The 19,274-nt window shown below is 44.6% G+C and overlaps 1 protein-coding gene and 1 long non-coding RNA gene across 2 annotated transcripts in view; one reads left to right on the top strand and one right to left on the bottom strand.

Moving 5' to 3' along the window:
• Positions 1–18,811, top strand: part of RAB30 (RAB30, member RAS oncogene family) — a 171,511-nt gene extending 152,700 nt beyond the window's left edge. Inside the window, exons 4-5 of the mRNA XM_085623233.1 lie at positions 9,398–9,581; positions 16,038–18,811. Coding sequence (XP_085479359.1) covers positions 9,398–9,581; positions 16,038–16,288 — 435 coding nt within the window. The 3' untranslated portion in view covers positions 16,289–18,811. The remainder of the gene's footprint in view (positions 1–9,397; positions 9,582–16,037) is intronic.
• Positions 1–19,274, bottom strand: part of LOC146805887 (uncharacterized) — a 280,965-nt gene that overhangs the window by 121,529 nt on the left and 140,162 nt on the right. The gene's annotated exons all lie outside the window — the stretch shown is intronic.

The raw sequence follows: 19,274 nt of genomic DNA on the forward strand, positions 1-19,274 counted from the left end.
GCGTGACAAGCAATATGAAGTCTGAGGACTGGAACAGAGAAATCCATGGCGAGACAGAGATACATAGAAATGGTGTTAAAAGTCCCAGAAGAACACGTAGAGACCGAGCAACACGGAGGAGGGGGGGTGTAAGGGAAGCACACGGTGAGACACAGCAACACAAAGACTGTGTTGGCAGAGAAGCACACGAGGAAGACAGCTAAAAACCACATACACTCCCGTAGAGTACTTAACTAAAAAGAAAACAAGCTAGCGCCAACAGTTTGGCGCTGCAGAATAACGCCAGGACTGTGTGCGTGCGCACACGACTGCAGCCAGACATGCTGAAAGGGTTTTGAAGCGCGTGCTTGCGCGTTCCCAGAGAAGCCTCTGGAGTGAAGAAGCGGGTGGGGGTCGGGGACGAGGAGCGGCGTTCAAAGGATGAAACCTGACCCAAAACAGATGGCAGGCTGCGCACCGCTGCTGGCTTCCGAAAGCAAAACGCTCTGGGAGTAAACATTTCCCAAAAAGCTGGGACATCCACACGCCTTTGCCAGACGCAAAGGCCAATAGCGTGTGAGCACCACACGCACAACCTTTTTTTTAAAAAATCTGTTTATTATTTGAAATAAAGTACATTTCGCTGTCATCTGTGAGCAGCGTACAGAAGAACAAAACGTTGTAACAACATTACAGTTCCGGACAGATTCACAAGTTACAAAGTGCACATCGGAAACACGGCGAGCGCCCTGCAGCGGACATGCCGCAATGACAGTCGTGTAGCGACAACCCACACGCACAACCTTGAAGAAAAGCTGAAGTGTTTCCAAAAGGCCTTTTCCTAGAGCAGAGTATGCGCGCTGCGCTAGGCTTGATCTAAAAAGATGAGCAGTCTGCTAGGCCTCGGGCAGCCAACATATAAAGAGGACTAAATGAGACTATTACTTCAGTTTCTCTTACTGAAATTAGGGTCTTTCATCAGTTTGCATGGAATGGGATCAGTACGTCAAGCTTAGACCAATGTGCATTGCAACATGATGTGCAGAAATGGAAGCACACTTTTGCAAAGCACATGAAGCAAGCGAGGAAAGAACAAGTGAAGTAGTTTGCCACTTTCTGCCCAAGATAGCATTTTCTTGAGAAACCGGTGCAGTGACTGCTCTAGAAATACCAAAACTAAGAAGTCACCCAGCCAAAACTAACAAGCATTTAAAATGCAATAGGACTTGCATTTACGAGAGTTTGAGCTATTGCCATTGTAAATGACAATGCCTTTTATTCATGTGTTTTTTAAAACAGATAAATAGAAGGCATTGTCATTTACAATGCCAGTAGCTTAAGCTCTATTGCAAATGCATTCAGCGACCATGCTATAAAGATTTTTTTTTAAAGTGTTAGGAGAGAGAAAGCCATTTGAGAAAATAGTGCTCGGAGGCTGTAATTTGTAGCCTACCGAGTAACAACACATGTAACGGGGGGTGTCCTCATGGGAGGTAGCAAAATAAGACAAGGCGGTATTATGGATGAACTACTAAGCCTATTGACCAATTAAAGACCACTGTTTACAGTGGACAATGACACAAGCCAATGAAAAATATGGGCAGAGAGTGGGCGGAGCTTCAAGTCAATACCTGAATACAGCATGCCCCGCATTTGCTGCCCCGGCTCGACCTAAAAATCAAGGCTAGTCTGATGTGTAGACTTATTTGAGCGAGAGTGATATCAAAGTATGGTGATAAACACTTGAACAGACTCAGTGGCGGCCGACTGGGAGACCAAGACTGGTGGAGGGGGTGGTGGAGGGGAGAGAAGGGGCCGGTGGGAAGCGCGCGGGGGAGAGCAGGTGGGTGTTTGGGTTAATAATAAAAATTAAAAAACAAAACTTACCTTGTGCTGCCACCCGCCTCGCACCTCTCTTCTTGGTCCCAGCAGTCCCTGAGACAGCCTCGGACTCCCTTAACAATCCTCCCGCCGCTCTCAAGCATGAGAGCAGCGTGGGGATTGGCCAGAGCGGGCTGAAAAGAAGCTTGCTCAGGCACAGGGAGTCTGTTGTTTCTCCAACCCAGCTGTACTATACAGCCGGGTTGGAGAAACATCAGTGCGCGCATTTCAGTATAGCCGATCTAAGGCGTCCGGCCAAACTCACATGAGCTCTTAAAAGTGCACATACCACTCCTCCTCCCTCCCATGCCCCGGCCCACAACGCCCCTCTCTGCATCTGAAAAATAAAACTGTAGTAACATATCGTTTTATTTTTCAGTTGCTGGCTCTGAGCCAGTGAGGCCACACTTCTCCATCATTGCGGAGAAGCCGCCGCTGGACAGACTGATAGCTGACCATTTTCAATCAGGGGTATATTGCATGTTCTACGTATTACAGTTCAGTTGCTATATTCCAGAACTGACTATTAGACATTGTCAATTGGACATTAAGGGTAAGCTCCCTTAGAAGTTGTTCTTCCTCATTAAGCATTCTGTTGTCTTACCTTTGCACAAGATAAATAAATTGTATTTGATCCTGTTATTCGTCTTTTCACACGTTATGCACTGTGCAGCTTTCTTTCATGCCTTCAGGCCTAACTGCAAGAGACATATTGTGAACCTATGAAGTAGATGTTTTTCTTTTACTTTATAATAACAAGCAACTCTTGGAAGTATCTCATATCCTATTTGTTTAAGAATTGTTCCGCTTCCAGAAGTCACCATAAAGGCAAGGCTCCGGCTCATTCAATTTAAAATACTACACCGAACATACTATGGTGGGGATAGGCTACATAAGATGGGAAGGGCAGAATCACCACTTTGCCTGGCTTGCACCACGCTTAAAAGCATTTTTTTTCCACACAGTTTGGGCGTGTCCTGTATTTCAGACATATTGGACGCAACTAATCGGACTACTGGGAACGGTCCTGGGGGTGACGTTGCCAATGGAGCCAAGATTTGTGATACTAGGGATTCCAAGTGACGTGGACGTCACCAGAACACAGTTAAGTTTCGCCTCCCTGGGGCTGGTAGCCCTCAAAAGAGACATAGCCAGGAGATGGGGAATGGCCGACAGGCCGACCATCCAGGAGTGGACGAGGGGAATGGACATGTATATGATGGCCAAGCAGACCACATATCGTAGCAGAGGATATCCGAAAACATACCACAAGATCTGGGACCCATGGAGACGACACTTCGGGCTTGATATGGGGGATGACAATCAACAGTCCGCCACGCACACCGCACAGGGGACTCAGACACGGGGGTCCCGAGGGCATAATGCCCTAGCGATTATCCCTGAGGCTCACTCAAGGCAGTTCCCTGTTTCAAAACGAAACCACATAACCATGACAAAAAGACGCTGGTGGCATGCACTGATTCACACAGATTGAAGGTGGGAGAGTGAAGGTGACTTTGTTGATGACGCCCATACCTGTAACTGTTTGAGATCGATTTTGCAGATGATTCATACAAGATTTGCCTTGTGCTGATTGTTCAGTTGGAGAAACATTTTTTTTTTTAAATTGTTCCGCTTCCATACTATTGTGGTGCTGACAAAAGGACATTTTGTTTTATTGTAGATATTTGGGCATTTTCCTAAAGCACTATTCATGGACATTTTGTAAAGCACTATTAGCCACCTGCAGTGGCTTCATAGCTCTTTTAGAGTGTGCACCATGACTATTGACACTAGAATCGATGGGACACAACATCGAGGCAAAATATCAAAAATAAAATATCAGCCGGTAAGTAAGTAAAGATTTTCTTTACCCAACTCCACATCTATGTATGTATATATATATTTCTGGCCAAGGTACATAGATGTGGAGCTAGGCATAGAAAATTTCTACTTGCTAATATTTTTATTTTTAATCAATATATATATATATCGCCGAGGTACATAAATGTGGAGTTAAATAGTGAATCTATAGCTGTCCCTGAGGCCTCATTTTGTTAGGTCTAAATCAAACACTAGTTGGTTTGTTAGTTTTGTTTTCTGGGAAACACCTGCAAACCTGTTTTTCCTTAGCTCTGTATGTTATGTTACATAATTTATTCTTGAGGTTTGACTATTCTGTATGGTTCGTGTCATGCATACAGAATGGTGCTCTCCCTTCCCTGTTCGTGACACGAGAGGCTAGCCATCTGGCAGGACATTGTGTGCTTTTCTGTCTGCAGAAGCAAATCCTAGAAACAGCAGATGCGCTCAGTGATCGGCCCCAGAACATGAAACTTAGGGTACGGTGATAGTGTAACTGGCTGGTAATCTGCTAATGAGGGTTTAGACTTTATTTTTTGGTTTAGGTATGGCGTGTATGCCACGTGTCCCATTCATGGTACTAAGGGCGTCGTATTTTCTGTAGCATCTATTTTCACTTCCTTTTTTCATTGCTCGCTCCCCAGTGCTGCAGGCAAACAACCATTGTTTTACATATATTTTTGTTTTTGAGTTTCATATAGCGCAAACCCGTCCCAAAGGTATTCGAGGGCTTTACATGAGCACCAGTTGCGTACATTCATTTTGTTAGGCACGGGGAGATTAAGTGATTTGCCCAGATCACAGGATGTTGAGCGTCCCTGCCGAGACTCAAACCCGGTTCCCCACCTTTGAGGTCGACCGATCCAGCAGTTATACTTGTACCACATCAGTCTATGTACACATGTGAATCGCATCCAAATGTCAGTCTACTCAATGATATTTCCCACGGCTGGTGACCATTGCATATAAAAGGAAGATCGGTGAGCTCCAAGATGTTTCTGCTTATGAACTTGCATTGTTTTACACATTGTTTTACTAAGGGATTTGGTCATTCATTATCTCTTTGGTCGTTGGAACTTCACTTAAATAAGAACATCTAAATCCCTGTCTTCTCTGAGGCCTCATCCCAGCAAAGCCCTGAAGTTCTACTAAGACCCTGTGGAATGTACCATTTCTGTTTGTAATTCAGAGTGGAAGGTGAGGGCGGGACTGTCTGAGAGTGACTAAGCCCAACAGGGAGAAGCAGCCCCAATCAGTGGACTATCATAAAGACGAATCCCATAGGGATATTTTTGGCGGAAGCCCATCCTAGTGATTAAGAAAGTGAATGAGCGTGCCTCATCTCTCAGGCTAGATTCAATGGCAAAATGGTTGCGGATATGGACAGAGCATAGAGACCGTTTTACAAGGTGCATGATTTATTGTTATTGGTGCCTGTATGGAGAACTGAACACCTGAGCATTGTCACCATCCATACCTAGCAAACAAAGATACCCAAAATAGGAGAACAAATATCAACATAGCATTATACCCCAAATGATATATGATAGAAGTTATTCTGAGCACAAGTATTGTGGGGAATATCAGCAGCTAAACTAAACTCTTTATTATCCCCCCTCCTCCCCCCCCCTCTTCTCCTAGGTCCCCTAATATAGCGAAAACTGGACTACTATTAGGATATCGACCCTAAAGTTTGGTAATCACACCCCCTCTGTCCCATTGATGTCACAATGGGTGTTGATGTACTACTACATCTGACCCCATTGTAGGAGACCAGATAAGTGGACTGAACTGTATCCTCCCTGGACACCTGTTCCTGGCTCAGCGGCAGCCCCTAGAACGGGAAACTAAAGCTCTTGACATCCTGAAACGTCAGTAATAAAAACTCCACTAGGAGGAGACCCTTGTTGTTAGGTGGTAGATTTTGTGGGTGTAGGAATTTGTCCATTGGTAACTGTAACATAGCAGCCAGGACTTAAGCCCACAGTGATGTCCAATTTTGAGCCCAGATCCAGACTCCACTAATAAGAAAGTATCAGACAAATCAGTGCAAAGTTCACCTATCAAGCCAACACAGAATCACTCTCAAGTCTTTTGGTGCAATTGGAACAAGACCCCTGAGGAAGCCTGGACAACAGAAGTTCTATTTCAATGCCTGCCACTCTATGGCAACATTACCCGCTCCATCTCCAACTTGACACACTGACCCCGCTCAAAATCACTCCCGCCGCTTGGACCAAGCCACAGAGAAGCACATGGAAAATGGAAGAACTCCGACTCTGGAAGTGCCACAGCAGGTAGCTGAAATGCTGTTGGAGACACTCGCGTGATAACAACAAAAGAAATGCATACAAGTCAGCTCTCCAGATTTCCCTCCAACTACTCAAGACTACAAAGGGAGCTGGAATCCCCAAACTAATTGAAAATATCTCCAGCAAATCTAAAGAAGCCTTTGCCATAGTGAAAGAATGTACATCTCCCACTGCCAGTTCCACTACCATTACCCTATTACAAGCACTCTGAATTCAACTCTCCCAATACTTCAGCAACAAGTTCACCACCATATACAACAACTTTACACCCTAACTGGACCTCTCCACTCTCGCCAACTTCCAGTCCGTTGAGCGGTACACTCCAAAAACCACCCTGACATGTGGCCTGTAAGCAGCCCTCCCCCCCATTGATTCCCCCCCCCCCCCCACTTCATCTTCAACAAAGGACTCCATTCCATCTTCACCGCCCTCACGCCAGTCCTCAATGACTCACCACAGCCACCTTCCTTGACTCCCGGAAACATGCCACCATCTTATATCTCCTGAATAAAACTCTCGGGGGCCGAAAGACACTGGCAAGCTCCAGACCTATTTCTCTCCTTCCCTATCTGGCCAAATTCTGGAAAAAAATTAATAAGCCAATTACTGGCTGACCCTCTTAAAGCAAACCACCTCCTGGACCCTTCTTAATCAGGATTCAGACTAAACCATGTGACAGAGACCACCCTCTTTGCAGCTACAGATTAATTTAGTTTAATCATGGATAACCGGGACACACTGGCACTTTTCCTTCTCAACCTCTTGGCCGCTTTTTATACCATCTCCTACTCCATTCTCATCCATGCCTACATGTCATTGGAATACATGGACCCCCACTCGGTTGGACTAGCTTCTTCCTGACTGGACGCACCCATACTGTCAGCCTGGCCCTGTGCTCTTGCTCTGCCTCCAAATTGATCTGCAGCTTCCCTCAAGGCTACTCGCTCAGCCCAACACTTTTCAGTGTCTACATGGCCTGACCCGTCAGCATGTCTGTGGCCACGCACTTAACATCTCCTACATTGACGACGCACAGAACATTCTCTCCCATGACACCTCAAACACCCAGATGAAGTTCACCTACTGTATGTCTGAAGTCGCAAACTGGATGAGGACCAACTGCCTGAATCTCAACTGCAACAAATCGGAAGTGGACATCTTCGGAAAAGAAACCTCCCTTTTGGTCCGCAGCCTGGTGCCCCACAGAACTAGGATCAACACCAACCGGATCAACCTCAGCAAAGAACCTAGGGACTGTTATCGAAATTCAAATCTTGGTATTTAACCAGGTCAACACTTTGCCTCCAACTGCTTCTTCACCCACAAATTCCTCGAGAAAGTTTTTAGATGTCTCCCAGGGTACACTCAAAGATCCGACATCCAAGCCCTGCTCACCTGTAGAATGGACTGTGGAAATACAGTCTATGTCGGTGCCAAGAGACTCCAGGTAATTCAGAACGCAGCTCTCAAACTCCCACTGCACCACACTCACCTCCACTGGCACCCCATACACAAATGCAACCTCGCTGTACTTAACTCACACCTAAAGAGCATTCATTACCCAAGCAATGACCTGCATGCCTGAACAGCTGCATCCAGTTCCAAACCCTGATGAGACACCTCTGCTCTGCCAACCTCAAGCTCTCCCACGTCCCCAGCTTCTGAAGAGCCAGAACCGGGCTCACTTCTTTTACTACCTGGCTCCTAAAGCCTGGAACAACCTCCTGTTGCACATTAGAAACTCCAGCTCCATCTTAGAATTTTTAAAAAACCTGAAAGTTTGGCCACTCCAATAGGATCCAGTAAGGGCAACTTCTCTACTCGGGTGCCAGGATACCTCCAGGTGATATGCGCGCCTTACAACTCATCATAATCGAACGTGCTGTGTTAAAATATTAGAGCAAAACACATGGGAGGGAGCCAGCAGGAGGGAACAGAAAAAACTATAAGTTGTACAGTAGTCTCTCAGACACTTCAGTGCAGGCTGTGGAGTGGGGTGGAAGGATACACTCCAACAACTAATGGCATTAGTTGAGATGTATACTCCACTGGGCCAAGTCTTGATTGACAACGTCACAGGACAGGTCAAAGAAAGACTGATGGAAAGAGGTGGACCCAAAGCCCACTCTGTGTATATTGTTAGCAATAGGTCTATTTGATGGCTGCTCTGTCAAAGCCCAGCCTTGAAAATACACCAAGCACGTTATTTATTGTATACAAGCACTTTATAAAATGCATTTACCAAGTGCCACACTGTTTTGTCACTTTTAATGACTTCTAAGCTCAGGTGCACATCGAAATCATACTTTTGAGTTATAAAAATTATAGCTGACTGTGATAAGTTGGTTTTATCTTTGTGTGACCGGTTACACGCGGGGTGTCGTTTTCTGTGGCGTTGCTGCTTTTGACGTCCAAACGTATGCTAATTTGTCCCCACGCTATTTTCCAAAAGACTGTTGCACTGCATAACAATAAATACATGTAGTAGTCTCTCCGGCTTCCAGTCCATCAGTGAATACAGTTCAAGAGTGTTTAGTGCACAAAAGCTATTCGCACCCAGAAACGCATACCTCTCTCAAGGTATCGGCAAAGGGGTCTCCTAAAAATTCAGACATGTAAGAATGCCTGGTGTGACCTTCACTGTTGCTGCTGCCATTTTGTAAAATAAATTGCCCCTTTCTCTTGAGATGGAAACTGGCTTTCTGAAGTTCAGGAATGTCCTAAAAACTTGCTTTTAACTCCTCAATGTTCAGTTTATTGTTCTGTGTTACAAAATGTAATTGATAGTGTCGCGATACCTTGAGGTGATTAGCAGTAATTTATAAATCACCAAAATACAAATGCAAATCTCACCTTAATACAAGAATATATATTTTTCAACATAATTTTGCATTTCACTTTTTTGCTTCTTCATTATAATTCATTCTTTCCTGTGTGCGCTTTTCGTTGCAAAATTCACAGTCCTGTTTAAATATTTCTCTGCCTGTAAATGCTTTTGTAATAACAGCTGAATTAGCAGAAAGCATTCTCCTCCCGGCTGTTGCTCCATTTTCTTTCAGTCAAAGCTCCTTGAATGGTCAAAGCTACCAAGGAAACCGGCAGCAACGATTCAAAAATGTAGTGGGTTCATTTCAAAACAGCAGAATATAATCAAGAGTGCTAAACAACCAACTAACAGCCGAGACATCCAAAGTTAAACAAAAACAAAAAAAAAACTTTTTACCATCTGGCTAGAAAAGGATACACTTTTTTTGAAACTATAGCTATGACGTGTACTGCAGAATGTTGTTTGCGTAGAAGAATTTGTTCACATTTCTTAGATAATAATGCCTTTTCTCCACCACCCTATTGTGCGTCTGTAGCTGCAGATTTGGGACACGGCGGGTCAAGAGCGGTTCCGATCTATCACGCAGAGTTACTACCGCAGCGCCAATGCGCTAATACTGACCTACGACATAAGCTGTGAGGAGTCCTTTCGATGTCTTCCTGAATGGCTAAAAGAAATCGAACAATATGCCAGCCACCAGGTCGTCACTGTGTTAGTAGGTAAGTGCTGATGCTTTGTGTGTAACACTAAAACGAAAATACAGCAAAACTGTCTAAGAGTACGTTTTTATACATTGTGCGTTCGTTGGGTTTTTCCCAATGTCCGAACTAATTTTCTGGTGTTCTTCGCACTTTAACAATGTTTTGCTAAAGATGTAACTGGAATTGTCTCAGAGACCCCACCAGCAAGTCTTGTTACTGTGCTATGTTATTTTTGTAGAGAACACATACACACAACTTCTTAGCACTGGAGTAAAAAAACAAGCATTTACAATGCAATGGTCTTGGCATTGTTAAAGTTAGAGCCATTGGCATTGCTCATGACATTATTTTTGTTTATGTTTTTGTTTTTAAAACATTTAAAGAAACGGCATTGTAATTTACAATGTCAATAGCTTAATCACTCAAATGTGAGACCTATTGCATTTGCACCCACACACAGAGCCACACACACAAAGCCACCCACGCACACAGAGCCACTCACATAGAGCAACCCGCACACAAATAGAGTCACCCACAGAGCCACCTACACACACACACACACCAAGGTAGTTGTATGGAGACACAGAGCACAGTTAACCCCTTCACCGCGGCACGAATTCCGCTGCGGCGCTGGGGGGGTTCGGGGTCAGCGCGGCGCTGCCATGCGCGTGACGGAACCACTCCGTCATGAGCCACGGGCGCGCTGTGCTCATTACGGAGTGGTTCCGTCACGACTCCGCCCGCTCGCATTATTCGCCCGCACAGGCGGGGAATCAGCGCCGCGTGGGCGGAGCGGCCGCAACGGCCGCAGCATGACGGAACCACTCCGTCATGAGCACACGGCGCCCGTGGCTCATGACGGAGTGGTTCCGTCATGAGCACGCAAGGGGTTAATCATTGCCTAAATGCCAACTTCGATTAATGCTTTAATGCTACCTGCCCCAATGCCTTAGGCCTCTAATAAAGATCAGGATTTTGGTCCTGTTGATTAGCCACCAAAATGCTGTATTACAGACATCTAACTTTGGGACTCAAAGTAAGCCAACATGAGTGTGATCAATTATTATCCATTAGCCAAATCTATTTCTTGACAAACAAGCGTTTGCAATGCAATAGGTCTCGCAGTTGCGAGAGTTTAAGGCATTAGCATTGAAATTGACAATGCATCTTATTTATGCGTTTAAAAAAAAGATAAATAAAAAGCATTGTTATTTACAATACCAATAGGTTAAGCCCTCGCAAATGCAAGACATATTGCCTTGCTTCCTGTTGCAGCACAAGAGAAGGAGCAAACTAAGATATCAGCTGCAGTGAGCAGCACCGATTAAAAGAAAGGCGCAGCTCGCCGAAGTCTGTTTTTTCAATATTGTAAGATTTTGGTAAGCAGCGCGCCCGCCGCCTGTGGCCACTGCTTAATAAAAGCTTACAATATTGAAAAAATAGACTTCAGCGAGCCACGGCAAAGAAAAAAAAAATGCGTAGCTCACCGAAGTCTATTTTTTCAATATTGTACGATTTTGGTAAGCAGGGATGCAGTCGCTGCAGCTTGAGTGGCCTCATTTGGCGCTGGATCGGGACTTGCTGCGAGATCCGGGCCTGGGGATCCACCGTCACTTTCTCCGTCACATGTCTCCTCTTGCCCCACAGTACTGCTCGGGGGCCCCACAGGCTCTGGGGTCACTTGCATGCGCTCAGCCGCGAGCTCCCCGCCCACCCCCAGGCATTTCACCAGCGGCGGGAACGGGGGAGCCGCTGCTGGAGTCAATGGCTGCGGTCGGATATTGGCGGTGGTGCAGGACAAATCCTGAAAGAAACGAGCTTTGGACGCAGCGTGCGCCAAGTCGCAGCAATCCCCAGGCCGCCAGTCACCACAGCTGCGCATGCGTGCCTTCTCCCCTCAAGCTCACAGGCCGCCGCAACAAGATTCGAAACGGGATGGAGTAGGGAGGTCGAGACTCTGAATACGGAAGCACTGCATTGTCCTACTTCCGTGTTCACAGAGTAATCCGAGCTCCATTTTGGTTTATGTATCTTTTGCTTGTCCTTTTAGGTTAGCGCTCTAGTTGTTCATTGAAACCAGTTTATAACAATCGTCAAAACTATTCCGTACTCCTTTTTTTTTTTTTTTTACTTTAAACTATATTGAAACAAGACGCACATCCTTCAAAATTCCCTGGAGGAGGTGTGTACGACAATATCTAGCGCCGAGGTCGGACAGGGAGCCGAGAGCAGGGGGAGTGGACGAGCACCAGCCGGGCCGTGTGGACAGGGATGACGCCATGAACACCACCATCTTTCTCCGAGGTCAAGCAGAAATGCCTCGGAGAAACGCAGCGTCAGTTTCGGATTCGTGGGCGTGTTTTTCTTTCTCTACTCTTGCCATTGGCTGGAATATTTACATTCCAGAGGAGAGAAAGAAAGTAAAAAACATGCCCCCGAATCCGAAAAAGACGGGGCTTAAATGGACAGACGCCCCTCTTCTCCAATGGCTGGCCTCCGTTTAGGAAGCCAGCCAATGGAGAAGAGGGGCGGGTTCAAGCCCCATACTAGAAAACATTAAATCTCGCCAAACGAGACTGCGCAAGCTCAGCCTTCGCTAGCCGAGACCTAAAAAGACACAACTACTCACAGAACACAAACAGAGGAAGGGTCAGCACAGTGAGCTTGTGTGCACCTCTCCGAGTACCTAGATGGAGCATTTGGAAGGAAAGATCTCCTTTTACCCACTATAAATGATCTATGGGATAAAGTGTCCTCTATCGTACATCATAAGGATATTGCAATATGAAGTGGACCCGACAAGTGCCTTCTGGTTACCAACCTATACATTTTGTCCTTCATTTCCCACTTTCACACACAGTGGAGAAACTTGAGTCGAAGAAATCTGAAGTTGTTTTTTTAGAAAGAGAAAAACTTCAGGCTGCATTTATTAACAAGCCTTTCCATAATAAAAATGCATCTAGCATAGGAACAAAACACACACCATGAACTTGAAGAACATTTTGCGCATTTATAACCACAAATCATCCATTACAAAGCTGCACATTATCTATATCACTCTAATACAGAGTGAGATAGACTGTGTCATTACTGTCCACCAATCCATCCCATGCAAGATGATCAAATTCGAGTGAACTCATAGTTGAGATGCATGACTGGGTGACGATGGGGTCCGAACCTTCATCTGAGGCCCTGAAAAAATTGACCTCCCAACGAATCACGACTCAAAAACTAAAGCTTCCCCAGGACATGGGGCAAAGGTCCAGGTCAAATGCAAAAACCCAGATTTCAGCATGCTAGAAAAGTCCTCCCCAGAAACTCCCAAGAAGTACCTCTAGTACATGTTGGAGAGATGGGCTGTGGGCAACTGGCCCATAACGTGGTCCCCTGGCACAGACCACATCCTCCACCACCCCCAAAGAGTCAGAAATGTGGAGAACCCAGTAAAATGGAAGGCCTAGATGAGCCACAGCAGCGACAAACTGCCCATCTTACCCGAGTAACAAGGTTCAATGCACCGCAAATCCCATTTGAGGTTGGCTAACCAGTGTTCTATATGTATGACCCCGTGTAAGATACCAAGGTGACCAAAAGCGTCACTGCCAGCCATGAGCTAAGAAGAGTGGCTATAATGTTCTTATTACAGGTGACTGGTGACTTCACAATTGAAAGGCCACAAGTTGCATTCTCAGAGCGAGATATTTTTGCCAAAAATTACTACTTCCGTCTTGTCTTTGTTGAGCTTGAGGCAGTTGGTTTTCATCCATCTGGCGGATTTGGGCATGGTGGTGAAGAAATTAGTGTTGGTGTTTGGTTTCTTGTAGGAGGGAGAGTATGAGATGGGTGTCCACCGCATAGGATATGACATTGATTCCTTGGGCATGGGTGATGCTGGCGAGTGGGATCATGTAGGTATTGATCAGAGTGGGGTTGAGTGAGGATCCTTTCGGAACTTCACAGATGAGGTTGACTTCGTCTGAGGTAAAGGGGGCCATGCTGACAAACTGGGTGCCGTCTGTCAGAAAGGAGCAAATTCAGCAAAGTGTGGGACCATGGATGCTGGCTTCATGCAGTCATTGGATAAGGATGGGGTGGGAGACTTTTGCGAAGGCTGCAGACAGATCCAGTAGAATGAGGACTGCGGTGTCACCTCCGTCCATGATCATCCGTAGCTGCGATGAGAGTGGTCTCTGTACTGTGGTTGGGCCTAAATCCGGATTAAGTGCTATGGAAGAGGTTGTTGTCCGTGAGGTGAGTGACTAGGCGTTATCATTTTTTCCATTACTTTTGCTGCATAGGGTATCAGGAGAATAGGCCAGTAGTTAGCTAGAGTCTCCTGCTCTGGAGAAAGTTCCTTGAGGAGGCGGAGTACTGTGGTGGCGTGTTTCCAGACGTCTGGGTAGCTGGCTGTAATGATTGAGTCGAAAAATGTTTGGTTACATGTCTCTGTCCTCCCTGCCTCCTCTCCCTCCCCCACATCCCCTTCCCCATCCTCTTGTCATGCCGCAATGGGATCTGAACTGGTCTTGACATTTTTCATGTGTACTTGAAGCCTATGCACAGCTTTTGTCACTTAAAACCGTCTTCTTCATTGCGATTACATCGGCGAGCCGCATGAGTGAACTGCTGGTGCTTTCTTTGCAACTGCCCTACATCACCTTATTTCCAGACAAATTGGACCTGGGTGGCTTTCTACCAAAGGTTGTTACTCCTCCACTTTGGTCAATCGATCACTCGAGGAAGAGACTACATCGCTTCAACCTTAAGTGGGCGCTGAGCTTTTTAATCGACCGCACAAGGACCATTGTGTGGATGGTCAGTTGGGGGTTTTCTGCTGCAAAGAAAGGTGAGGCAGTGGAAAAGTGGACCTGTCAAGGTGGCTTGTCTTCTGCATCAAAATCTGCTGTGCACTTGCCAGGAAGCAGCCCATTGAAGGCCTGTGGGTATAGGCGCTGACAGTAGGGGTGATGGGGCACCCTCAAAATGACCGTGCAGGAGTCCCAAAGGTGAATGAGCAATAAAGGTGCCTTTAAATGTTGTTTTTTATCTTGTCAGATTTGCTATGTGATTAAAGAAAGAGATCAAATGTCAGCAATTTGTCAGAAGACATAGCCTGATTGTTCTTTTAATATGGAGTTTGTTTTTTACTTTTCTTTCTCGGATTGCAAATTGAGAGAATTTTATAAAGTGGATTTTGTGGCCCTCGTGCTGGTGCGAAAAGGAAAGGCCTCAGGACTCTATTTTTTTTCTAACACAGAGCAAAATTTAAATGCAGTTAGGAAAGCACACATTACATATTTTTTTGTAATTCTGGCGTATGACGGAAACAAGGACTTAAATAGGATCAAAACAGATCTAGACACTTTACTTGGTGATGCGCAAATGACAACTATTCGTTCAAACCCTACCCTTGTGCGCTACATAATTTTTTCAGTAAAACTATGTGCAAAGTTCGTGGCCATTTCTATGGAAAAGGTGTTGTCTATAAATTACAATGCGCTACCTCACCATGCTTTAATAATATATTTGCAATAGTGTGCTCCAGAATTCACCTTCAGCTGCATACTAGATCCTCACCACTCTCTTGAAGACTGGGCGTGACTCATTTGGGTCACTTGTTCCTTGTGTGGCTCTTGAGTTTTGCAAAGTCCCTATGATTTCAGTGATGTAACATTGATGACAGCCCCACCACTCTGGAAATTGTTCCAGCACCTCTGCCTGTGGACCATTTCCACTACGGCCAAGGCCACTGCAACGTCTTTGACAAGAGGGGTACCTGTTCTGGACATCTGCAAGGCTGTGATGTGATGCTCGGTGCATACTGTCGCAAAACACTAGTGCCTTGACAGTTGTCTGTCAGGAGAGTCACTTCTTCTCCTGCTCAGTTCTGCAGAACGTTTTGGTCTGAGTCCACTCCCTAGACCCTCTGCCTTTGGGTGGTACTGCTGTGGTACACCAGAAAGAGCGTTACCGAAGGTAAGTAAATGGTTCTTCGCATAGATAAATTCTGAAACTAGCAAGCACAGTTGTAAATCAGAGACTTATGAATGGTCTTAAGTTTTATATTTCTGAAGATTTCAGATTAAAACATGTTCCTTCTTAATGAATCATGGTAGAAGAGCGGATATATTGTAGTTATTCGCTGGCTGCCATGGCATAAAATAAACAGCGCAGCCAAGCCCTAGTAAAAGATCCTCAGAAACCCTCATAATTTAGTACATTGTATAATAGTAATACCTAGTTGGGACTCAACTTTGAGGAGGGATGCAAACTCCCTGTTTTGAACCATACCAGAGCCTTTTTATTCTACTTTTACTATTATCTTTTAATATATTATTATTGTGACATTTATAAAGTGCATGCCATGGCGAGGTTGCCTCTAGGTACCTTATCTCTGTTACTTGTGAGTATTTCTGGAAAATAAAAGAAAGCGTATTCTATAAACCTTACCATGAATATTTTGTGTTGTTGCAGGCAACAAGATAGACTTGGCGCAAAACAGAGAAGTCTCACAGCAGAGAGCACAAGAATTTGCAGAGGCCCACAACATGTTCTATCTGGAAACCTCTGCCAAAGAGTCTGACAATGTGGAAAAACTCTTTCTGGACTTGGCATGCCGCCTAATCAGCGAGGCACGACAGAACGCGCTTGTGAACAATGAGGCGTCGCCGCTTCCAGGGGAAGGAACCACCATCAGCTACTTGAACTGCTGTAATTTAAACTAAAGGACTGAAGAAAGAGGAACAAAAAATGATAGCCCAAAGTGGGCTAATGGTTTATGCCGAGATTTTCTCAATGGGAGCAATTCCTGTATTTTTTTGGGCCTTCTGGCTTATAGGCGGGTCAATTTCCTGAGCTTAAGCATGGCAGGTTGATGGCTTCTTCTGCAAGTCAGCTTAACCAAATTAATTATGGTTTCATCTTTTTTGCAGTTGGGCGTTGGTTAGAACACAAATGCACAAATTGCTCAGTGAAATGCAAAGTTTACAGCTTGTTGCCTCACAAGCAAGTTCAAAAGGCCATTGTTGCCCCAGAAGGATACCGATTTCCTTTGGCACAGCAGAGGTCCAGTAGACTGACACTAGTACCTTCTGCAGGACTCTTTGTTTATACCTGAAATAGTGGTATGCCAATGTATCCAGGCCCTTTTACAGAAAAAGGGTTTTAGGAGTGGTCAGCATTTCAGACAGTAGCGGCCCAGCTGCCCCTTCACTCCCCTTGGTGCTATCCGTGCATCTGAACATTGCGCAGACCAGACTCCGTTACAGTACTTTTTCATCACTTTTTGTGCATTGTAGTGCGGAGAGTAAAAATCATCACAATCCCTGAGATTTCATTACTTCTTCTTCTATAGTTATCCCCTTTGTGCAAGCTGTTAGTTCTTAGGTGAGGTCAACTGATTAGTGGTCAGAAAAGCTTGTGTTTCCCTTTAAATATAAAAAGGGGGCGTGGCCTGTTCCCTGATTAAGCCCCGCCTTTCCATAAAGTCATGTTAGCCTAAATGCTCTGGGAAGGTATTGGATAACCAGATAGGACCAAAAAGCTGTGCTTTTATATCTGTTTCATGCAGTGTTTAAAGGAGAGCACAGTTTTAGAAGCAGTGCCTACAACATTTGAGGTATGAATGCTTGCCATTGCCAGTCTCTTTAGTGGAACCATCCTGGCATCTGGTAAATTTTTTAAGTTATTAATTTGTATGTGTATTTGTCAGGTGAAATGGCAACCAATGGACTTTGTTTGATCTATTTGGATATACATGTCGGTCATCATGGGCGTAGTCTCTACCAGTGTTTTTGAGTGACGCTCTACAGAAGGTATTTTGCTATTCTGTACCCGTTATGAAGTGTTCGAACTGGCAGACATGACTTCATTTCATGCATTGTTTTGCAGGCTGGGGATCTTCGATTTGAGTATGTGCCAGTGTTTGCCTGGAGAATATTTGATGTGAACCAGAAGTGGAATTGTCTTTGTGTTTGGCCATATTGCATCCTCCTGTGCCATGATCTGAGGCCTGATGAATGTACCCCTCTCACTATGAAAACAAGTGAGGATATTCAAACAAACACCAATGTTGGGTAAAATAATGTGCTGCCTTTTTCACTTTGTTTGCTTTTTCTAGGTTGCGTTATAGCCGTTTGATATGTAATTCCATAGTAATTTAGCATTCCTTGGAATAATGAGCCAGCTGCTAGGCTTTTATGTTGAAATTCAAACAGAACTGCCTTGGAATAAAACGGACGTACACATTGCATTGTAATACATTTTTTAAGTTAGCCCTGCGTTGGATCCATCATTTACAGATTCTTGCATTTGCATAATTCTAAGGACCATTGTGTCTGGGGATTTTGATTTCCCTGAATTGGCCAATGAAGTTGGTGAATGAGAGCTGTTCCAAAAGATTCAAGGATAAGAGCTTGATTCAGATTTAATTTCCAAAAAGTTCTACATTTAATTGCAACCACTGTTTAATTGGTTACAATTGTTTACTTGTTTTTTTCTTAAGCATCCACAATTCATGGTCCATAGAATATGTACAGTCAGTCTTTGTGTGCCTTGCTCCTCTTCTTCGTGCAACTCATCATGAGGTCCAAGCGTAAGGTCCTCCAATTTCCAGTGGCTAGTTGATGGAGAAGGTCAAGACATTACCAATGTCCTAAAACATTCTTCCATTATTATGCAGTTGATTCCTACTTCTTTATTAAAGGCACATTTTTAAGAGCATTGGGGAACAATATGACCACCTGCAGTAACCCGTAGTGCACCATAATGTTTTTTTAGGATATCGGATATAAAAATTCATGAGATAAATAAATGTACATGCAGAAACTCCAGGGAATGCACACTCACGCTTAAAGTAAAATTAAAGCGATATTTAACAGTATGAATATTTAGACCCGAGTTTACTTTAAATTGAACGCGCTCTTTGCCGGTACACCAGCCTCCTCTACATCCTTCAAGCATGAGCTAGTCATTAAAGGATTTTTGTTTTTACAAACGTTGCAAGTGTAAAGTACACGTTTTATTCACTAGGGCTTTTACTCACAGGCACAAATAACAAAAGCAAAACCATTTACCAAACAGTTCCTACATGTTTCGCTGATAATGTTTGCGTACGCAGGCTATCTTTATGAGACATTGAATGTTTCTTCACAGTGTCCTGAAGCAGTTTCTGATGTTGTTTTTTTCAATTTGTAATGAAGAATTGCAGCAATTGTAAAATAAAGTGAAGCCCAAGTCTGACATTTTAATTAAACTTGTGATGAAGAATTTCTTGTACAAAAATAATTAGAAATGTTGACGGTGAAAAATGTTGAAACCTGCATCTTTTATTCACATTACCCAGGGAATCGCCAGGACACGCTTGCCTTTTGGATGGCTCAGGCAGTGGACTCCACCTCTCTAGATGTTGACGCGTCAACAAAGAGGATACTGTATCAGTGATGACAGGAGAACATGAGCTCTTGAGAAGCTGTCATCATTAAACACGGTTGATTCTTCAGCAGGGGCGTCTCTGAACCCCATTGATGGTGGACATCCCAGAGGGGTTCACTACTACCACCACATCCCTTGATTTGTGGAGCATTTCCCATGAGTCGCGTCATGTACGTTCTGCTAGGACCATGGTAACATTAGTGGATTACCAAGGGAAGACTATACTCAATGTGATCTGCTAGGCAGCCAAATGGCTTGCTTCCCAAACCATTTGCAAGT

Source organism: Triturus cristatus, chromosome 8, assembly GCF_964204655.1.
Source record: "Triturus cristatus chromosome 8, aTriCri1.1, whole genome shotgun sequence".
NCBI lineage: Eukaryota > Metazoa > Chordata > Amphibia > Caudata > Salamandridae > Triturus > Triturus cristatus.